Source organism: Grampus griseus, assembly GCF_964374135.1.
Source record: "Grampus griseus genome assembly, chromosome: 2".
Classification (NCBI taxonomy): Eukaryota; Metazoa; Chordata; class Mammalia; order Artiodactyla; family Delphinidae; genus Grampus; species Grampus griseus.
The window spans coordinates 25,346,742-25,370,062 of NC_139018.1; the positions used below are offsets into that span (position 1 = coordinate 25,346,742).

The window sequence follows — 23,321 nt, forward strand, 5'->3', positions numbered from 1 at the left end:
ATAGCATGTAAACAGTAATAATGATTTATATAATATTTTATTATAATATAATAAACTAATAAATATATCAATATCATATATAATATTAATATAATAATATAGAAGATTTCAGAGCAAATTGATAACTTTGCCATTGTGCAGGCTTTCCTTAATAAGATATAATTATTAATGATTTTAGCATTTTGTAGTTTGGCTAACTAAACCTTTCCCCCCAGCTTCTTACCTTCCTGTGCTTGTGGTTTTGCAGGGTTGCCTGATTCTGAGTGATGAACTGAACCATGCATCATTGGTTCTAGGAGCCAGACTCTCAGGAGCAACCATTCGAGTCTTCAAGCACAACAGTGAGTTTGTTATGGAATTTACTGCTGGCTTTAGTGTGTAATATTCTTTGGGTTAGTGGCAGTGGTAACATTAATTACATTAATAGGAAATACAAGTGAAACTGAAGTAGCAACATTTAAAATGTCTTTCTGGTCCAGTCTTTTAAAAGTTATTATCTTTCTCATTGGAATAAAAATAAAGGCTGAAGGAAGGCTTTTGGTACAAAGTAAAAACATTGAAAAAAAAATTGTTCTTTTTTTTTACTTTGAACTTTTTCATCTTCCTTGTTTACAAGTCACTTGTTTAGTATGCACTTGCTAGATGCCTGTGGTATGTCTTGCCATAACATTAGGGGTATTAAGGTGAATAAAGCAAGCTCCCTGATCTCAAGGATCTCTGACTGGTTGCTAAAGAGACTATAGACAAACCAGTAGTTAGAATACAGCAGACGAATACTGAAATGCAGATATGAACAGGTGCTGTATAAGCACGGAGAAGAGTGGCACTAAGCCAGACCTTTCTCTCTAAATGGAAATATCTTTGTGCATTATTAAAATAATCACAATAAAAATGCATAACTTTTCAAGTTAAAACCCTCATGTAGAGAGGAAGGATTACCAAGCTGTTCAGTATCATCATTTACCAGACTGTGTACATGTATAGACAAAAGGCTAAAACAATATACGCCCAAATGTTAGGTCTGTGCCTCTGGATGGAGGTTTATGGATGGTAATAACTTTCTTCCTTTTGTCTTTGTTTTGTATAAAATGTTTTACAGTGAGAAAGATATATACAGTATTTTGTTTTATGTAAATGGGATTTATTAAACACTGTTGTGTGACTTGCTGTTTTCTTGCAACACATCGGGAACTTTGGAGTACGTGTGACTGTCCTCCTCCCATAATGCCGGGGTGGCAGGCAATGCCCTCATTCAGTCCATCCCTCAGTTTGAACATCCAGGTTGTTTCTGAATTTTTCTGCTAGAAACAGTACTACTTAACATTCACATTTTTGCTCACTGGTCTGGTTAGTACCTTAGGATAAATTCCCAGCAGTCTTTAGAATGCATGGTTAAAATGGTATAAATTTGCTATGCTTTTCCAGATTGCCTCCAAATATGGTACAAATTTTTACACAACAACTCAACTCAAAAACAGTGACTGTTTCTACTCACAGGCCAACATAGGCCATTATGCATCATTTAAAATCTTTTCTAATCTAATAAGTCCAATAACATATTAATTTTTATTGCTTTGATTATTAAGTGTTGAGCAACTTTTTTTTTTTTTTTTTTTTTTTTGGTGGTACGTGGGCCTCTCACTGTTGTGGCCTCTCCCGTTGCGGAGCACAGGCTCCGTCCGGACTCACAGGCTCAGCGGCCATGGCTCACGGGCCCAGCCGCTCTGCGGCATGTGGGATCTTCCCGGACCGGGGCACGAACCCGTGTCCCCTGCATCGGCAGGCGGACTCTCAACCACTGTGCTACCAGGGAAGCCCCAAACTGTTTCTCTTTTTACTGATTAATAAAGCCCTTTATGTTGCAGTATTTTTTATTTTTAACTTTGTTTTTAGTGTCTTGCTGTGTAGACTTATTAAAATGTTTATGTTGTCACATTTATTGTCTTAAGACTTTTGTTTGGATTTTGTGTAATGGCCTTCCCCATTTTTATCTAAATCTTTAGTTTACATGGGATTTGGAGAGTATACTATGAGAGAGATATTGAATTTTTTTTTTCCTGAGTAGATAATATGGTCAAGCATTCCATAGATATTTCCTTTCATCTAAAATTTTGAATCAGTGTTTATTTTTCCCTTCCCTTCTGTATATAAACAGAGGAAACTGAAACAATGAGTCCATTTTTACTTGTCTCCTGCTGTTTGCCACATGTCGCCCTCTGCAGCAAGACTAGTGGCTTCAGATGAGACTTTTTACTTTGTGGGAGCATCTCCTATCTCTAGGTTAGATAGCAGATAGATTATTTTGTTATGAATAACCAAAGGTGTAAACACAGTCACAGCTTTTGGCCATTTTGTGTTTGTAGTATGTGTTTTTATTATCTTATTTCTCTTTTCTGCCAATTTGCTCTCTTCTTTTATGAAGAGAGCAAATTCATGTAAGTTTGTAACCCCTTCCTTCAGTGATGAACAGTAAAGAATATAAAATCAGATTTATGGGATGCCTCCCACCCCTGGTAAACACACCCTAGACTTAATGTTGCATAGATTTTTGGGCGGGGGGTTCGTAGGGGCGTTGTTTCAGGGCAGGTATTTTAAGTATGCAGTCTGTAGTGGTGGTAGCAGTGGTCTTCAAAGCATTTGTCTTTAACAGGAAAATTATGCTCCTCATTAGTGGTAGTACTAGCCAAGTGTTTCCTGGGCCTGTTAACCACCTTAATGACCAACAGAGCCAGAAGACCTTGGTTGTGGACAGGCAACTGGTCAAGTCAGACATGGAACAGTCTCAACTGATGGCCAAGCTTGCTAACACATAGATTCATGCTTGCCCAGACTGGTGTATATTCAACCCACTACCAAGATGAAGCTACTTAGCAGGCTTTTATTGAATATATCCTAGGTGAAAGGAAATGGGGTGTACACTTTGAAGCTTTTCTCCCATATTTTGCTTCTTAGGAGGTGCATGTATTTGTAGTACTTCATTCACACTTTCTTGCTCAGCCTTCTTTATGCATTTACTTCTGAGTGACTCACTAGGATTAAAGATACAGTTGATTGTATAAATACAAAAAGAGCTAACTGAATGGCAAGGTATTTCACATGAAACACTGGTCATTTCATAAGCATGCTAACCAACTGAATCACTTGTGCCACACTCATTTAGTCGAGTTTCTGTGGTTTTGAACACTTGTTACATTCTAGATGAGATTTTAATTCAAGCCAGCAGTAGCTTACCCATTTGGCCCTATCTTTTTCTGCCCAGTTCTAATTATGTTAATGTCCTTTGCTATCTGAGACACACTTCCTGAATAAGAAATGTATATTTGCACTTTAGGAATAAAGTTAGCAAAGAGGAAGATACTTTGTGCTGAAATTATTTTTTGTGTGCCATAGATATGCAAAGCCTAGAGAAGTTGTTGAAAGATGCCATTGTTTATGGTCAACCTCGGACACGAAGGCCCTGGAAGAAAATTCTAATCCTTGTGGAGGGAATATATAGGTAATCCTGCTTTATTATTCTTATGTCTGATTTGCGCCATGGAGTCATAGACTAATCTAGACTCCTCTGGAACTAAGGAGACAGGGTTTCTGACTTGTTAAAATACCTGGCTCTTCTTTATTCTTTCCATCATGCTGTATGATCTCCAGATCTCCTTTCTATTTGGCTCCTTTATTTTTTCCACTGTTTGTAGAGGGGGTTTATACATAGGGGCAAGAATTGGAATATGTTTCCTAATATGTCAGAACAAATTACACGCCATTTAATTTTAAGAAATACTTTATTTTGCTTACCTATTTGCAGCCCTTGCATTTATTCTCTCATCTCCTAATGTTTTTTATTCTTTTCATGTAATTTTAATTACACATGCAATGTGATGCAAAGTCTAATGTTGCCTATAATTACAAACTTCAGAAGAATCTACTGTGACCTCTGTCCCTCTGTGGTGAATTAAGATCACTTGTATTCTGGTGTTTGTTTTAAAAGATCCAGTCTCCTTTCCTTTAGATATCTGCCTATCCATGGCATTGTCTTTCTTTGCCAGTTTAAAACCAGAGGTATGCTTCTTTTAAGGCTGACTAATTTCCTTCACCATGTGCTGCTTTGTAGTTTAGCCTTTGGAGGGTAATCTTATTTTTTCTTGTTCCCAAATCTTGTTGTAACTCTGAATATGGAAAACTAGTGTAATGAACTCGGCACCTTGTTGATGTTCAATAAATATTAATCCTTTCTTTTTCCTTTGGGGGATAAAAAACCATTGCAGTCTATTAATGAACAAAGATTTAATAAGTGCTGGAAGAGAGTAGTGAGTTAATAACAGAACTGCCTTATAAAATGTACTGGAAAAGTAAGTTAAGAACTGTTACATGTTTTATGTAGAAGACTAATAATATAGATTGCAACTTGGTTCCAATGGTATTGTTGAGACTGAATGAGAAGATTATGGACCACAAGTGTAATATATCTGGGGAAAATTTTTTTATTCTAAAGTTGTCTGGAAGTTCACCTGAGTTAGTATGAACCCAAGGAAATAAAGAATTGTTAAAACTGCTAAAAAAAAAACCACAGGCAGAGTTGTCAGACCATTTAGAAAGGCAGTAAACTTAAAAAATTAATAATAATAAAGTGTCCAACTCCTAATTTTTGAGAGTTAAGAAGTCTCAGTGTGTGTATTTTTTACCCTGTTTTGCCAGCATGGAGGGATCTATTGTTCGCCTTCCTGAAGTGATTGCCCTTAAGAAGAAATACAAGGCATACTTGTATCTAGATGAAGCTCACAGCATTGGGGCTCTGGGCCCTACAGGCCGAGGTGTGGTGGATTACTTTGGCCTGGATCCTGAGGATGTGGACATTATGATGGGAACATTCACAAAGAGCTTTGGTGCTGCTGGAGGATACATCGGAGGCAAGAAGGTAAATGGGCCCCGAGAATCAAGCAGTTAAGGTTCATAAAGGTACTGGCTACTAGATTTCGATTTGGTTACTCACATTTAGCAGATAGAGTCCCAAACTTGGATGTGGAGATCCTAAATTTGTTTGTGATTTAGGCGTATAATGCCAGCACACTTCACACTTCAGCTGCCTGGTGAGTGACTCTGATAAGCTGGTTCTGTTCATTGTTGTTTTCTTATTCGTTCTAAACTACATCCTGGTCTGAGTACAGAATACCCTCTTGTATGAAAGAACACACAGTGGTGCTGCCTGTTTGCCATAGTCTTCTATTGGGTTTGAGCTGTGCGCACTATTTCAAACATAGTGGGGGATGTCAGGGGAACTGGTGGGGGATAGAAGACCAGTTTCTTCCCCTACCCTTGGATTCAGATGCATCTTGGGTGAGCATCAAGACAGGAAGAAAAAAGATTACTTTGCTAGCTCTCGTGTACTAACAAGGCATTGTATTTTCCAATTCAAAAATTACGTAATGAACTCTGGGGTATTTGAGAATCAATGTAGCATGGTGGAAATGGTTCAACCATGGAGACAGAGCCCTAGGTTTGAGTATTTCCCAAACTTCATGAGACCTTGGGCAAAGTATTTAACCTTCCGATTTCCTTATCAGGAAAACAGAGATAAATGTGCCTGGCTTATAAGATTGTAGTTAAGGTTTAAAAAATAATACATGTCCATGCTATAACGTAGAAATAACCTTGAAAGCCTTATGTTCAATTAAAGAAGTCAGTCACAAAAGGCTAAAGTATTTTTTTTATATGTTATATCCAGAATAGGCAAATCATAGAGACAGAAATAGGTTAGTGGTTGCCAGGGCCTCAGGAGATGGGGGAAGTGGAAAGTGACTGCTAATGGGTATGAGGTTTCTTTTTGAGGTAATGAAAATGTTCTAAAATTAGATAGTAATGAAAGTTGCACAGCTCTGTGAATATACTGAAAGCCACTAAATTATACAGTTTGAAAAAGTGAATACTATGGTATGTGAATTGTATATCAATAAAACAGTTATTTTAAAAAACTCTCCAGTATTAGGAAAAAAAACAGTGTATGTCAAGTATTTGTACATAGTACATGATAGGTGCTTAAATGTCCTTAAATAAATGTCCTTAAATTCCTCTTTAAAATTTGACGCTGGGAGTCTTAAAGCATGGACTTTCTCTTAATAATTCATTGTCTTTTAGAGAAACCCCATTATCAGTGGTTTTAGTCAAGTTCAATAGATATTTACTTCAATTTTTGAAAGGACCAGGCTCACTTTGGAGAATTGATTGGTTTTTGGTAAGATTTGTTGCTAAACAAAAGGATAGAAAAATAATACTCTGGGAGATCATTGAGGTACCGTGTATTTATGTTTTTTTTGGTTTTGTACAATTTTTAGTATCTACACTGTTTTCTGGCGGCATTTTCTGTCTCCTGTTTTCGTTCTGGAACATAAGCTTCTTTGTGTGCACATTTTATATAAAGACTTAGTGAAGTTAAAAGGTATCAGAGAATAGAGATATACAACTGATTGTTTTGAAATTTTTGTGACTGACAGACAAGTTTTTTTTTTTTATTCAGTGAGATGGCTTTAGCATCCTTATGAAAGACCCAATGAATTTCTGTTTAACTTTTGCCACATTTATATCATTTTATAAATCTCTGTTTATCTGGAGAGGACATTTAGTGTCTTTAAAATTGATATTAGAGACCTGTCTCTTATTTGGGAATGTAAGGATGAGCTTTGCAGGCATGGGATAAGATGCAAATGATATTTTCTGTAATACTTAGAAGTAGGTTGTATCTAAACAGCAATTCAAACGCTTTCTTGTTGAATTTAGCATTGCAGAGCTGTTTATAACATTAAATGATACGTTCTCTAAGTTTAGAGGTCTTCTTTCAAGCTAGTTCTTCTTCCTTTCATGTTGTGGCACGTTTAAAAAACGAAACAGAGAATTCCCTGGCGGCCCAGTGGTCGGGACTCCTCTCTTTCACTGCTGAGGGCGCAGGTTCAATCCCTGGTCTGGGAACTAAGATCCCACAAGCTGCGCAGCACAGCCAAAAAAAAACAAAAAACAAAGCCTAAGGATGTTGCCATGTGTCTGACCCGGTTGTTGCTGACAGTGTGCTTTGACCGTATTGGTTGATCTCGTGTCTCAGATAGATGTGCCTATTCCCGTGCTATTGAAGGGAGGAGGCTTCTGTCACCTGGGAGGAAGGCAGTGACATTGCCGGTGAATTCACGCACTGCCTCTAATGACTTGCTTCTGTGAACTCCCCAGGAGCTGATCGACTACCTGCGGACACATTCTCATAGTGCAGTGTACGCCACGTCACTGTCACCACCTGTTGTGGAGCAGATCATCACTTCTATGAAGTGCATCACGGGGCAGGACGGCACCACCCTTGGTAAGTCTTTCTTTTCTTGGAAAATTTCCTGGGCTCAGTAAACACTTAGCAACCAAAAGTACTCTTTTTCTTGAGCTCTTTTCCTAAAAGGAGGAGTCAGGTATACTAATGGGCAGCGCTGGCAGGTATGTGAGGTCTTGGTTTCTAGGGACACTTTTCAGTGTGTTTACACACACCATGAGAACTAGCCTGGCTCGTTTCCTGTTGAATTTTCTTGTCTACAGAAGGTGAGGCTTTAAGCTCACTATCCTACGTATTCTCATATCTTAGGTGATAAGTCTTCAGGGTCTTTCTTTTTTTTTGCGGTACGCAGGCCCCTCACTGCTGTGGCCTCTCCCGCTGCGGAGCACAGGCTCCGGACGCGCAGGCTCAGCGGCCATGGCTCACAGGCCCAGCCGCTCCAAGGCATGTGGGATCCTCCCGGACCGGGGCACGAACCCGTGTCCCCAGCATCTGCAGGCGGACTCCCAACCACTGCGCCACCAGAGAAGCCCTTCAGGGTCTTTCTTGAATTGCATAATTTTATGTGAAGATGTAATTCACTGTGTAGCGATGTTTTGTTCCCATAGTATTTAAAAGCTGCTGTTTCCGTGAATTAGTGTCCTTGATTTAATACCTTTTAAAAGAGTTTCTAATTTAACATACAGTATATAATAAAGGTCATCCTGAATCTATTTATTCTGTCTTTGGTGGGATTTGTAGTCCAAACTAGATTCTCTGACTAAAACATACTCAAGTGAACCAACAGTGATCTTTGCTTTCTGATATTTGACTTTTATATCACTAGAGGGCAGTGTTGACTACAGAAAAGTTATAATAAAGGGGGAGCAATTGGGTTTTTTTGTTTTGTTTTTTCACTTTGAGAAGAATCTCCATTGTGAGTGTGAGACATACATTTGCTCTTTGCTTTTTTAATACTTCTAAAATCACTTTTGCTCTAGTGAAGTATTTCATGTTATCAGCCTTGAGCTCTCTACTCTTCAGCTGTATAATATTTTGTGGTAGGATTGATCTGGTTTGCATTGAAAAACAAGAAAAAAGTAGTATGTCTCATTTTCATTGATTTAAGCCTGTTTTCTTAAATCAGAATTTTCCCTTAATATTTTTTCTGATCTGTGGTACATGCATCCTTGTTGTCTCTTGGAAGTGTTGATCATTTTTAGTTTCATAAATTGATTCTTTGGGGAAGAATATAATTCATTAATGTCGTGAACACCACATGGAGCCTTGTGAGAAGCTCCCTGCTAACAAAGCTACAGCGTTACCTTCTCTCTCTCATATAAGGTATTAACTAGAAATAGTATGCTTTGACCTAAGTGTACATATATGTTCATATATGTAAATGTATGTGTATCTATGCTTATATATATATATATATATATATATATATATATATATATGTACGTAGCTAGCACTTAGCTAGTTATTTGCCATAGGTGCATCAGCCTTGTTGACTCAGCACACAGATTCAGGTGACTGAAAAACGAATGGTAACAGCTCTCAAAGTTACCGTAGATAATTTCTTTGCCCTATCCTAGAGCATGGATCCACGTGATGTGTGACCTCTGGATAAATGACCTATCTGTGCTAGATAATGAAATCTAGGCTCTACTGGTAGACAGAAGATGAAATATGGTAATTAGATATAGACTTCGGGTTAGCACTCATTTTCCAGTTTATCTGTTGCCTCTCTAACCACCCCCTAAGCTTAGTGGTGTGAAACAACAGCCATCTTATTATGCTCACAGATTCTGCGGGTCAGGAATTCGGTCAGGGCACAGCAGGGATAGCTTGTCTTTGCTCCACAGTGTCTGGGGCTTGAACTTGGAAGACCCAGGCGGCTGGGGAAGACTCTGATGGCTGGGGGCTGGGATCATCTGGAGGCTTCTTCACTTACACATCACTTGGGCTGGAGTGACTTGAAGGCTGGGCTCAGCTGAGGCTGTTGACCAGAGCACCTTCACGTGTCCTCTCCATGTGGCGTGGGCTCCTCACAGCATGGAGACCAGGTATCCAGATAGGACCCTGCAGAGAGCGAGCATTCCCAGAGAACCTGCTGAAACCCCATGACCTTCTGTGATCTGTTGTTAACAAGCAAGTCACCAAGGCCAGCCCAGATTGCAGGGCATGGGGAATCAGACTCCACTGCAAATGGGAGGCAGGTTAAAGAATTTGTGGCCATTTTTAAAACTTGCCACTACCAGCCTTTAGATAATATATTTTAAAATTAGTCCCTAAAACTTTTAATTAGTGTGACAGACTTGTGCTGGTTATGTTGTTTCTCTCCCAGAATAGAGGATAATAAAAATCTAACCATTTCTCATAAAGCCTGCTACCTGATCCTATTTAAATTTGGCCTGATTTCTTTTAGATTTGAGTGGGTTAAGGCAGTGCTTATTTTTATGACTTTTTTTTTTTTTTTTTTTGCGCTACGCGGGCGTCTCACTGTTGCAGCCTCTCCCGTTGCAGAGCACAGGCTCCGGACGCACAGGCTCAGTGGCCACGGCTCATGGGCCCAGCCGCTCTGCGGCATGTGGGATCTTCCAGGACCGGGGCACGAACCCGTGTCCCCTGCATTGGCAGGCAGACTCTCAACCACTGCGCCACCATGGAAGCCCTATGACATCATTTAATGCATCTTTTCATTGTCCTTGAAGAAAAAAAGGTGGAACCAGACAGTAGCCTTTTGACTATGCCTTAAGGTGACCTTTAAAAAAGAGGTATCTGCAATTAATTATCTGAGTGTGATTTTATAATAGAAGTCACCTACCTTAAGAGAAACTTAATTTCATATGTTCAGAACATTGAATTTCATTAATTCCACAAACATTGAGTATCTCACTACATGTTAGACTCTGTGAATCAGAATTCATAGGCAGTGGGCATCCAAGCAGGTCATTTGAATGAGGTGTACACTTGGGGGTTACTGGGGCTGTAGAGGGTAGTGGGCTGTTGTATTAATCCCAGAGATTACTGTACCATAGAAAAATTGAAGTTTTATTAATCATTCACCAAATATTTGAGTGCCTGCAGTGTGTAGTAGGTGCTGATTCATCAAAGAATAAAATACCCCCAAATTCCTGCCTTGCGGGGTTTCTAATAAGGGAAATAAATCATACAGTTGCTAGAAAGTGGTAAGTACTCTGGGAAAAAGCAGGAAAGGTAGGTGTTGAGGAGTTCTGGAGACACAGTTTGTAATTCTAAATAGGGTGGTCATTGAGAAGGTAAGATTTTATGGAGCGCTTGAGCGAGGTGGGAATTTAACCCTGAAAATCCAGGGCTAGAAGGCCCCGAGATGTAGGTGACTCCATGTTCAGCAGTAGTATGAAGGCCACTGTGGCAGGAGCATAGTAGTACAGGTAGAGTGCCCGAGGATGAGTGAGTGAGGTGAGGACAGCGGGGACTCTTGTCCTGCAGGGGTGTTAGGTTGGTATGAGAACACAGACACACTGGTTCTCTTGCCTTGTCTAGTATCAAACTCAAATTCTTGAATAGTTTCTGTGGGCTTTTTAATATTGGCCGGCTTGTGGCCTGTTTCAGATAGGTTAAGAATTTTACTGCCCCTTCAGATTTCATGAAAAGTACAGAATATAATATACCCATGATTATATTTTGAAGAAATTTGTCTAGAAAGAGTCAGATTTGCCTAAGACCTATACGAGTGGTTTTCCTTTCAGTGAATTTCAGTAGCACTGTGAGTTGGGAATGGGGGAAGCAAAGTGTAACCCATATATGAACAGAAGAGACTGTTACATGGTAATACTGATATTGCAAATGGAAGAACTCTTTCTTTACTTTGTGGTAAATATCTCACATATGATTTCTATTTAGGAATGAGAGGGGAAAAGATCATGTAATGTTAGGGTTTGGTCCTAGATTTAATGTTGGTTTAAGGGAATATTAAAAGTAAGAAGCTGGTTTTCTTGCCATGTCTGTACTATTATTCTCTGACTTTTGTTACCAGGCATACAAATATTAAGCATTATTTGAAAAAGCTCATTTTTGACATAATATCTTCTCCTTCTTGTAAGACATAATAGTTTTATATATTGCATGTTTTAAATTTCTCTGTTGTGTAAACTTATTTCATCATAAACAGTCCTTCCTGTGGGGCCACTCCAGAAGCTTTTCTCACCAAACAGGATGCCGAGCCAATGGAATTCCCTTGCAGATGGGACTAAAGACAGCAAAGAGTCACCAGGAACTTGATTTCCTTTATTTATTTATTTTTTCCTCCTGTTTCAGTTTCAAATAATTCAAAGAATTATAGGAGGCTTTAATTATAAATTATAAATTAATTTAAATTATAGAGGCTTTAAATAAGCTGTAATTAGCACAGCATTTATTTATTTATTTATTTTTATACAACCGGTTCTTTTTAGTTATCTCTTTTATACATATTAGTGTATACATGTCAATCCCAATCTCCCAATTCATCCCACCACCCCATCACCCACCCCCACTTCCCCCCTTGGTGTCCATACGTTTGTTCTCTACATCTGTGCCTCCATTTCTGCCTTGCAAACCGGTTCATCTGTACCATTTTTCTAAATTCCACATATATGTGTTAATATACGATATTTGTTTTTTCTCTTTCTAGCTTACTTCACTCTGTATGACAGTCTCTAAGTCCATCCATGTCTCTACAAATGACCCAATTTTTGTTCCTTTTTATGGCTGAGTAATATTCCATTGTGTATATGTACCACATCTCCTTTATCCATTCATCTGTCGATGGGCATTTAAGTTGCACCCATGACCTGGCTATTGTAAATAGTGCTGCAGTGAACAGTGGGGTGCATGTGTCTTTTTGAATTATGGCTTTCTCTAGGTATATGCCCAGCAGTGGGATTGCTGGGTCATATGGTAATTCTATTTTTCGTTTTTTAAGGAACCTCCATACTGTTCTCCATAGTGGCTGTATCAATTTACATTCCCACCAACAGTGCAAGAGGGTTTTTCTTTTCTCCACACCCTCTCCAGCATTTGTTGTTTGTAGATTTTCTGATGATGCCCATTCTGACCGGTGTGAGGTGATACCTCATTGTAGTTTTGATTGCATTTCTCTTATAATTAGTGATGTTGAGCAGCTTTTCATGTGCCTCGTGGCCATCTGTATGTCTTCTTTGGAGACATGTCTATTTAGGTCTTCTGCCCATTTTTTGATTGGGTTGTTTGTTTTTTCTTAATATTGAGCTGCATGAGCGGTTTACATATTTTGGAGATTGATCCTTTGTCTGTTGATTCGTTTGCAAATATTTTCTCCTGTTCTGAAGGTTGTCTTTTCGTTTTGTTTATAGTTTCCTTTGCTGTGCAAAACCTTTTACGTTTCATTAGATCCCATTTGTTTATTTTTGTTTTTATTTCCATTAGTCTAGGAGGTGGGTCAAAAAAGATCTTGCTGTGATTTATGTCAAAGAGTGTTCTTCCTATGTTTTCCTCTAAGAGTTTTATAGTGTCTGGTATTACATTTAGGTCTCTAATCCATTTTGAGTTTATTTTTGCGTATGGTGTTAGGAAGTGTTCTAATTTCATTCTTTTTACATGTAGCTGTCCAGTTTTCCCAGCACCACTTATTGAAGAGACTGTTTTTTCTCTGTATATCCTTGCCTCCTTTGTCACAGATTAGTTGACCACAGGTGTGTGGGTTTATCTCTGGGCTTTCTATCTTGTTCCATTGATCTATGTTTCTGTTTTTGTGCCAATACCATATTGTCTTGATTTTGTAGCTTTGTAGGGTAGTCTGAAGTCAGGGAGTCTGATTCCTCCAGCTCCGTTTTTTTCCCTCAAGACTGCTTTGGCTATTCGGGGTCTTTTGTGTCCATACAGATTTTAAGATTTTTTGTTCTAGTTCTGTAAAAAATGCCATTGGTAATTTGATAGGGATTGCATTGCATCTGTAGATTGCTTTGGGTAGTATAGTCATTTTTACAATATTGATTCTTCCAATCCAAGAACATGGTATATCTCTCCATGTGTTTGTGTCATCTTTGATTTCCTTCATCAGTGTCTTATAGTTTTCTGAGTACAGGTCTTTTACCTCCTTAGGTAGGTTTATTCCTAGGCATTTTATTCTTTTTGTTGCAATGGTGAATAGGGTTGTTTCCTTAATTTCTCTTTCTGATCTCTTGTTGTTAGTGTATAGGAATGCGAGAGATTTCTGTGCATTAATTTTGTATCCTGCAACTTTACCAGATTTATTGATTAGCTCTAGTAGTTTACTGGTGGCATCTTTAGGATTCTCTGTGTATAATATCATGTCATCTGCAAACGGTGACAGTTTTACTTCTTTTCCAATTTGTATTCCTTTTATTTCTTTTTCTTCTCTGATTGCCATGGCTAGAACTTGCAAAACTGTTGAATAATAGTGGCAAGAGTGGGCATCCTTGTCTCGTTCCTGATCTTAGAGGAAATGCTTTCAGTTTTTCACCATTGAGAATGATGTTTACTGTGGGTTTGTCGTATGTGGCCTTTATTATGTTGAGGTAGGTTCCCTCTATGCCCACTTTCTGGAGAGTTTTTATCATAAATGGGTGTTGAATTTTGTCAAAAATTTTTTCTGCATCTATTGAGATGATCATATGGTTTTTCTCCTTCAATTTGTTTATATGGTATATCATATTGATTGATTTGTGTATATTGAAGAATCCTTGCATTCCTGAGATAAACCCCACTTGATCATGGTGTACGATCCTTTTAATATGCTGTTGGATTCTGTTTGCTACTATTTTGTTGAGGACTTTTGCATCTATGTTCATCAGTGATATTGGCCTGTAATTTTCTTTTTCTGTAGTATCTCTGTCTGGTTTTGGTATCAGGGTGTTGGTGGCCTCATAGAATGAGTTTGGGAGTGTTCCTTCCTTTGCAGTTTTTTGGAACAGTTTGAGAAGCGTGGGTGTTAGCTCTTCTCTAAATGTTTGATAGAATTCACCTGTAAAGCCATGTGGTCCTGGACTTTTGTTTGTTGGAAGATTTTTGATCACAGTTTCAATTTCATTACTTGTGATTGGTCTGTTCATATTTTCTGTTTCTTCCTGGTTCAGTCTTGGAAGGTTATACGTATCTTTCTAAGAATTTGTCCATTTCTTCCAGGTTGTCCATTTTATTGGCATAGAGTTGCTTGTAGTGGTCTCTTAATGATGCTTTCTGTTTCTGCAGTGTCCATTGTAATTTCTCCTTTTTCATTTCCAATTTTATTGATTTGAGTCCTCTCCCTCTTTTTCTTGATGAGTCTGGCTAAAGGTTTATCAGTTTTGTTTATCTTCTCAAAGAACCAGCTTTTCGTTTTATTGATGTTTGCTACTGTTTTCTTTGTTTCTATTTCATTTATTTCTGCTCTGATCTTTATGATTTCTTTCCCTCTACTAACTTTGGGTTTTGTTTGTTCTTCTTTCTCTGTTTCTTCTAGGTGTAAGGTTAGATTGTTTATCTGAGATTTTTCTGGTTTCTTGAGGTAGGATTGTATAGCTATGAACTTTTCTTAGAATTGCTTTTGCTGCATCCCATAGGTTTTGGATTGTCGTGTTTTCGTTGCCACTTCTCTCTAGTTATTTTTTGATTTCCTCTTTGATTTCTTCAGTGATCTCTTGGTTATTTAATAATGTATTGTTTAGCCTCCATGTGTTTGTGTTTTTTATGTTTTTTTCCCTGTAATTAATTTCTAATCTCATAGCGTTGTCAGAAAAGATGTTTGATATGATTTCAATTTTCTTAAATTTACCGAGGCTTGATTTGTGACTCAAGATGTGATCTATCCTGGAGAATGTTCCGTGCGCACTTGAGAAGAAAGTGTAATCTGCTATTTTTGGATGAATGTCCTATTAATATCAATTAAATCTGTCTGGCCTATTGTGTTATTTAAAGTTTGTGTTTCCTTATTAATTTTCTGTCTGGATGATCTGTCCACTAGAGTAAGTGAGGTGTTAAAGTCCCCCACTATTATTGTGTTTTCATTGATTTCCTCTTTTATAGCTGTTAGCATTTGCCTTATGTATTGAGGTGCTTCTGTGTTTGCTCATACATATTTATAATTGTAAAATCTTCTTCTTGGATTGATCCCTTGATCATTATATAGTGTCCTTCCTTGTCTCTTGTAACAGTCTTTTTTTTAAAGTCTATTTTATCTGATACGAGTATTGCTACTCCAGCTTCTTTTGATTTCCATTTGCATCCCCTCACTTTCAGTCTGTATGTGTCCCTAGGTCTGAAGTGGGTCTCTTGTAGACAGCATACATTTGGGTCTTGTTTTTGTATCCATTCAGCAAGCCTGTGTGTTTTGGTTGGAGCATTTAATCCATTCACATTTAAGGTAATTATCGACATGTATGTTCCTATTACCATTTTCTTAATTGTTATGGGTTTGTGTTTGTAGGTCTTCTTCTCTTGTGTTTTCCACTTAGAGAAATTCATTTAGCATTTGTTGCAGAGCTGGTTTGGTGGTGCTGAATTCTTTCAGCTTTTGCTTGTCTGTAAAGCTTTTGATTTCTCTGTTGAATCTGAATGAGATACTTGCCGGGTAATGTAACCTTGGTTGTAGGTTCTTCCCTTTCATCACTTTAAATATTTCATGTCATTCCCTTCTGGCTTGTAGAGTTTCTGCTGAGAAATCAGCTGTTAACCTTATGGGAGCTCCCTTGTATGTTATTTGTCATTTTACCCTTGCTGCTTTCAGTAATTTTTCTTTGTCTTTAATTTTTGTTAAGTTGATTACTGTGTGTCTCAGTGTGTTTCTCCTTGGGTTTATCCTGCCTGGGACTCTCTGTGCTTCCTGGACTTGGGTGGCTATTTCCTTTCCCGTGTTAGGGAAGTTTTTGACTATAATCTCTTCAGATATATTCTCGGGTCCTTTCTCTCTCTCTCCTCCTCCTAAAACCCCTGTAATGCAAATGTTGTTGCCTTTAATGTTGTCCCAGAGGTCTCTTAGGCTGTCTTCATTCTTTTCATTCTTTTTTCTTTTTTTTTTTGCGGTACGCGGGCCTCTCACTGTTGTGGCCTCTCCCGTTGCGGAGCACAGGCTCTGGACGCGCAGGCTCAGCAGCCATGGCTCATGGGCCCAGCCACTCCGCGGCATGTGGGATCTTCCTGGACCAGGGCACGAGCCCATGTCCCCTGCATCGGCAGGCAGACTCTCAACCACTGCGCCACCAGGGAAGCCCTCATTCTTTTTTCTTTATTCTGTTCCGGGGCAGTGAATTCCACCATTCTGTCTTCCAGGTCACTTATCTGTTCTTCTGCCTCAGTTATTCTGCTATTGATTCCTTCTAGTGTAATTTTCATTTCAGTTACTGTATTGTTTATCTCTGTTTGTTTGTTCTTTTATTTTTCTAGGTATTTGTTCTTTAATTCTTCTAGGTCTTTGTTAAATATATCTTGCATCTTCTCGATCTTTGCCTCCATTCTTTTTCCAAGGTCCTGGATCATCTTCACTATCATTATTCTGAATTCTTTTTCTGGAATGTTGCCTATCTCCACTTCATTTAGGTGTTTTTCTGGGGTTTTATCTTGTTCCTTCATCTGGTACATAGTCCTCTGCCTTTTCATTTTGTCTGTCTTTCTATGAATGTAGTTTTGGTTCTTTGGGCTACAGAATTGTAGTTCTGCTTGCTTCTACTGTCTGCCCTCTGGTGGATGAGGCTATCCAAGAGCCTTGTGCAAGCTTCCTGATGGGAGGGACTGGTGGCGGGTAGAGCTGGGTGTTGCTCTGGGGAGGGCAGAGCTCAGTAAAACTTTAATCCGCTTGTCTGTGGACGGGTGGCGCTGGGTTCCCTCCCTGTTGGTTGTTTGGCCTGAGGCAACCCAGCACTGGAGCCTACCCGGCTCTTTGGTGGGGCTGGTGGCGGACTCTAGGAGGGCTCACGCCAAGGAGTACTTCCCAGAACTTCTGCTGCCAGTGTCCTTGTCCCCGTGGTGAGCCACAGCCACCCCCCGCCTCTGCAGGAGACCTTCCAACACTAGCAGGTAGGTCTGGTTCAGTCTCCAGACCTACCTATGGGGTCACTGCTCCTTCCCCTGGGTCCCGATGTGCACACTACTTCGTGTGTGCCCTCCAGGAGTGGAGTCTCTGTTTCCCCCAGTCCTGTTGAAGTCCTGCAGTCAGATCCCTCTAGCCTTCAAAATCTGATTCTCTAGGAATTCCTCCTCCCGTTGCCAGACCCCAGGTTGGGAAGCGTGATGTGGGGCTCAGCACCTTCACTCCAGTGGGTGGACTTATGTGGTATAAGTGTTCTCCAGTTTGTGAGTCACCAACCCAGCAGTTATAGGATTTGATTTTATTGTGATTGCATCCCTCCTTCCGTCTCATTGTGGCTTCTCCTTTGTCTTTGGATGTGGGGTATCTTTTTTGTTGAGTTCTAGTGTCTTCCTGTCAGCGATTGTTCAGCAGTTAGTTGTGATTCCTGTGCTTTCGCAAGAGGGAGTGAGCACACGTCCTTCTAGTCCACCATCTTGAGCAGCACAGTATTTTTTGGTTTGCTTTTTTCCCTGGGCCAGTTGCACTACCATCTATGGGTTCTAATCTCATTACCACACCCTTACCCCTTTGAGACTCAGATTCACTTTTCTGAACATACGGTGTTTGAAAGGTATGTGTGTGTGTGTGTGTGTGTGTGTGTGTGTGTGTGTGTTTTAAGATCATGAATTTTTATATCTTCTCTAAGCTACTCTGTTATTGGAGCTGTTAGCATTTTATATATGATCATAAATTTGAGGCACAATTTCATTTTTGAGACTGATTTAGGAACTTAAGGAGCTCATATATTACATCTACAAAAGTATTTATTTTCTTCTTTCTTGGCCCAATATGGACCCTTGTGGATATGTAGTGCACGTCTCTTGTTGCTGTACAACGATCATCTTTCCTGTCTTTTATTTTTAAATGTATATATTATTTCATTTTTTGAAACTTCCTGCAACTTCTGGAAACAAATGGACATTGTAGGGAAAAACAGGAGCATTCTAATCTTCCTTGGTGTTCTTGCTTTTCCCTGTTGGCTTTAAGGAACTGGGGGCTGGGGAAGAGAACTAAAAATTATGGAAAAAAAGTCACAATAATTTCAAATGTTTGTCCCTAAATTCTGTGATGTAGACCTGTAGTCATATGGCAGAGTTGATGTTTCTCATCATAATTTTTTTTAATATTTATTTTATTTACTTATTTATTTATATTTTTGGCTGTGTCGGGTCTTAGTTGTGGCATGCAGGATCTTTCATTGTGGCTCGTGGGCTCTTCGTTGCGGCACGAGGGCTTCTCTCTAGTTGTGGCACGTGGGCTCCAGAGCGCATGGGCTCTGTAGTTTGTGCCGTGCACACTCCCTAGTTGTGGCATGTGGGCTTAGTTGCCCCGAGGCATGTGGGATCTTAGTTCCCCAACCAGGGATTGAACCCACATCCCCTTCATTGGAAGGTGGATTCTTTACCACTGGACCACCATGGAAGCCCCTCATCATAATGTTTTTAAATCTTTTTCTTATCCGTAAAACAATCACAAGCTTACATAAAAGTTGGAAGTACAGCCCCCAAAAAACCTTTTTTCCTGAACCAGTTGAGAGTTAGTTGCTGATCTGAAGCCCCATCATCCCAAATGCTTTAGTGTGTACTTCCTACAGAACTATAATACAACCGACCACAGCAAGAAATTTACACTAATATGTTATTTAATTAACTAATATGAACATGTTATTAATTATTTCAGTAACTGATAATGATACATTATTACTGTCTGTTCCTCAGACTAGCATCCTGAGGCTGTGGATGTGGTTTAGAGTCACCTTTTGTACTTAGTTGTCACGTCTCTTTACTCTTCTTCAGTCACAGTTCCTCGGTCTTTCTTTGACTTCTGTGACGTTGACACTTTTAACAATTACAGGCCAGTTATTATACAGAATATCCCTCAATTTGGGTTCATCTAGTGTTTCCTCGTGGTTAAGATTCAGCCTACGTATCTTTAACAGGAACAGCACAGAAATTATGCTGCTTTTTCTCATTGTATCCTCTCTTCATCTTCTCAACTAAATATGTAACTGTCTTCAGGTTATGTAGGCCTGAAATCGTAGCCACATTTCCCCATGTCTAAGTCAAAATCTGTTGATTCTGCCTGTCACTTCTGCTTATTCCCACTGCCATATGACTGTTTCAGGCCCTGACTCCCTGTTCCTTAAACAGTTGCACCACTCATAACTGCATTTTCCTTGCTCCAGTCTTTCCTGTACCACTTATTAATCTTCCTAACATACAGCTTCTGTTGGTGTCTGCCTAAAGATGCCGAAATATAGAATAACAGTCTTTAGTAACTCCTAGTTGCCTACAGAATAAAGTTCAATTCTTTATATGATGTTTGAGATCCTCTATAGTTTGACTTCAGCTTAACCATCTTTTCCTGTACCCTCATTTAAACCAATTTGGTGCTTCTGACAGAATGCTCATCTTCCTGTCACCGAAATTCTGTTCATTCTTCACAGCAAAGTGAAATGCTGTCTTTTATGACACCTTTGTGCTGATTCATTTTTTCCTTCCAAAAGCCATGTTTCACAACTTTATATCTCACATTTATAATTTTGTCTCACAGAGCCAGTGCTTAATGTTTGAACACAATGTTTTCTTCAAAGTGTGTAAGTCAATCAATAGACTTATATGATAGATGTTACAATTGTTGTCCCAGTCCTAAAATACTGAACATAAAATGAAATCTCTAAGCCTTTTCATTGCAATTCTCTAAGCCTTTTCATGCAATTTTTTAAATGTAAATAAGATTTTTTTATTTAAAAAATATTTAACTTCTTAAACAATTTTTAAAGGTTACTTTCCATTTACACTTATTACTAAATGTTGGCTATATTCCCTGTGTTGTACCCTACATTCTTCAGCCTATCTTACACCCAATAGTTTGTGCCTCCCACCCCTCACCCCTCTATTGTCCCCCCTCATTGTAATTTTGACTGTATATCTCAAGTATTTTATGTTACTGAATTTTGATTTTTTTCTCTTTAACATGTCGCTAATTGGCTAATAATAGCATAATTCCAGTGAGTATATGAAGTTTATTATTGCCACATTCAGCATGTCTAATAATTTTTGGGTTTGTCCTGAATGAATTAAGTTTGAGTCCTGTGTATCTTATTAGTATTCATACTTTATTTTTTCTCTTCAGAGTCAGTAGATACCGTCTTAAGTTTATAAACAACACATTTTGAAATTACGAAATAGTCTTTAGGGAACTCCTTGGCAGTCCAGTGGTTAGGACTCGGTGCTTTCACTTCTGTGACCTGGGTTCAGTCCCTGGTTGGGGAGCTAAGATTCTGCAAGCCACGCAGCACAGCCAAAAAAAAGAAAAAAGAAAGAAATAGTCTTTAAATTTATAAAGATAACTAGCCACTAGAAGAATTTTAAAATAGTAGTATTACAAAAAGTGGTGGTGATTAGTGGAGGAAACATGGAAAGTAGGAGTACAGATGCCTTATCTAAGCACCATCCAGGGTTGACGGAAGAGGCAGCAGAGGTGTAAGTTTATTATTCAGCATTTTGGTACTAGCCACGAAGAGAGCCAGAAACAGAGCCTGGAACTTCTTGCTGGGAGTGGGAATGGAGGTGGCTGGGTGGAGGAGGGCAACTTCTTTTTTTTTTTTTTAATAATTTTCTGTACTATTAGAATTTTATTTTACCAGATTGAATATGTTACTTTTATATTTAAAACTTTTTTTGTTTTAGACTCCAGAGTACATTAATAACTTACATGAAAGTAAATCCTGCCTAAGATAAGTTTGAAAGTAAGCCTTAAACATACACACAAATAGTCTGTGGTTGATTATTGATAAATGTTTTCATCTTTTTTGTGGGAAGACTTGTTATTCTTCGGTGATGAGAGTGTAGAGCCTTCAGAAAAGCTGCAGCATGCAGGGGCAGTTGAGATCCTTTCCCTACCCTACTTTGTAAGCACTCCTTTCTTCTTTCTCCCAATCTTTTCCACATTTCCCCTCCAATTCCTATCCTTTTCTCAAAGAAGAGAGGGCCATGTGACTACAGTGATGGGTAGATACTGAGAGCCGTCTTGCCTAGGAACCACCTAAGAGCTGTCTTACCTAAGATAACAGTGGTTAGGAATTGTGTTTGTACCTTGAGTAGACATACTGAGTTAGAACAGGCTGGTGAGTAGAAAAAAATGAGACCTAGGAAATTCTGACAAATTACACAAGACATTTGAAATTCTAGATTTTACTTCACACGTCACTAATCCACGTCCAGTAATAGAAATTTAGCTGTAAGATCTATTTATGAATCAAGGCAAAATGTCTGACCAAAGGAACTAAAATTGCGCTTTTCCATTTTCCAGAGTTGTGTTTTGATGTATTTTATTTCTGTCCAAAGCTGTAGTTAATAACAAGCACAGCACCTAGCTTAGTGTCTGACATCTAGTAGCCTTTTGATAAATTTGGTGAATGAATGAACACACACATGATCGAGAAATGTTAGAAAATGGATGGGTTCTTAAAGTACGTTGCTTGTATACTTGAATGTTAAGCCAGAATGGCCAAATTGTGGAACAAAATAAACTAGATAGGTACATTTTACTAGATAAATTTTAATATGATGACAGAAATAACTTTCTTTGTAGAAAACTGCACTTTTTGTACTTCTTAGTATTGAAGGGAACTGAGAGCTCATTCAGGTGGCTGTTGGCATAGGAGGAAGAAAAAGAATACCTTGGGCAGATAGAGGTTTAATTAAAATTCGGTTTGGCTCATTTGAATTAATTCCTATAATAGACTTGTTAATGAGGTGTTAAATGATCACCTTGAGAATCCCAAGAACTGTCAAAAGCTAATTAGAACTGAGAAGCTTTTTTTGTAAATTTCTATTCAGATTCTCTGCCCATCCTTTTTTTAAAACTTTTTTTTTTTTTAAAAGCATTCCAGGATCCCCATGCTGAGGGGGCAGAACCCTTAAAGAAAACAGTCTTGAGAGAGGGTGGCGGTGGGAGTGGTCATAAAGAGAATTTCCTGCTTCTGGAGAGGGGGTGCTGACATCCGCTCGTTACCTTTGGCAGGCAGGCTTTTCATTTGGTTGAACCTGGGTACCCTTCTTTCCAATCCCTATGCTTTCTGAGCCTAGGAATATTTGGGTTCCACTTTTTTCTTTATTATTATGTATCTGCTTTTATGTAATTTGTTTATTTCACTATTAGAGATTCATCTAAGTAAAAATCAAGTTTTCTAGAGAACACAGTTTAATTCTTAGCCACAGTACAGTTTAGCAGTATATCTAATGCTGGAGAGTAGATTAGATCCCTCCTTTCTTGTAACTTACAGCCTAGAACACTGTTGAGAAATATTTAATTCTTCATTTATCAAACATTTCTCAAGCACTTGCTCTGTATCCTGTGGTGGGTATGCTGTTGAGGGGTACAGAGTTGAACAATACATGATCCTTGCCTTTGAAAATGCGTATAGTCTAGTGGTAGGGGTAAGATTCCAGAAAGGACTGGTTTCAGAGCCACAAATAAATTCTTTGTTTCAGCTTCCCCTTTTCTTGTTTTCCCTCCTTCCTTCTCCTCCTCCCTCACCCCCACCCCCAAAAAACCCCCTTAAACTTCCTTAAATCCAGCTAATTATTTGAAGCAAATTCAGATCTTATTGATTTTATGTTTCTTACTAATTTTTCTATCTAAATGGATTTTTCCTATGGAATATATATCACTTTAGTAAATTACCAGCAATCAAAGAAAAAGATTTTCTTTCTGTAAAGTAGCCTCTTTATTACCTAGCAAAAAGGGCTTTTTAACGAATGGCTAAAGCCTTCTGAAATCAGCAAGCAGTATAACCACTTTACAGGTAGAGAAAATTGAGCTCACACACAAGATAAGTTTTCTCAATATTTTGTCTTCAAGTAGAATGTGGCTTTCCTGAATTCCATCCACTTCATAATCTATTTTTAATTTTCTGATTTCTTGTCTGCGAATTTTCAAAAAAACAGCTAAGTTTAGTTGTGAGTAATCGCC

At 38.6% G+C, this 23,321-nt stretch overlaps 1 protein-coding gene across 2 annotated transcripts in view; it reads left to right on the forward strand.

The window, feature by feature from the left end:
* SPTLC2 (serine palmitoyltransferase long chain base subunit 2) overlaps positions 1–23,321 on the forward strand; it is a 113,217-nt gene that overhangs the window by 42,847 nt on the left and 47,049 nt on the right. For both annotated transcript variants that reach the window (XM_082647341.1, XM_082647342.1), the window contains exons 6-9: positions 248–341; positions 3,391–3,496; positions 4,690–4,909; positions 7,207–7,333. In XM_082647341.1, coding sequence (XP_082503467.1) covers positions 248–341; positions 3,391–3,496; positions 4,690–4,909; positions 7,207–7,333 — 547 coding nt within the window. The remainder of the gene's footprint in view (positions 1–247; positions 342–3,390; positions 3,497–4,689; positions 4,910–7,206; positions 7,334–23,321) is intronic.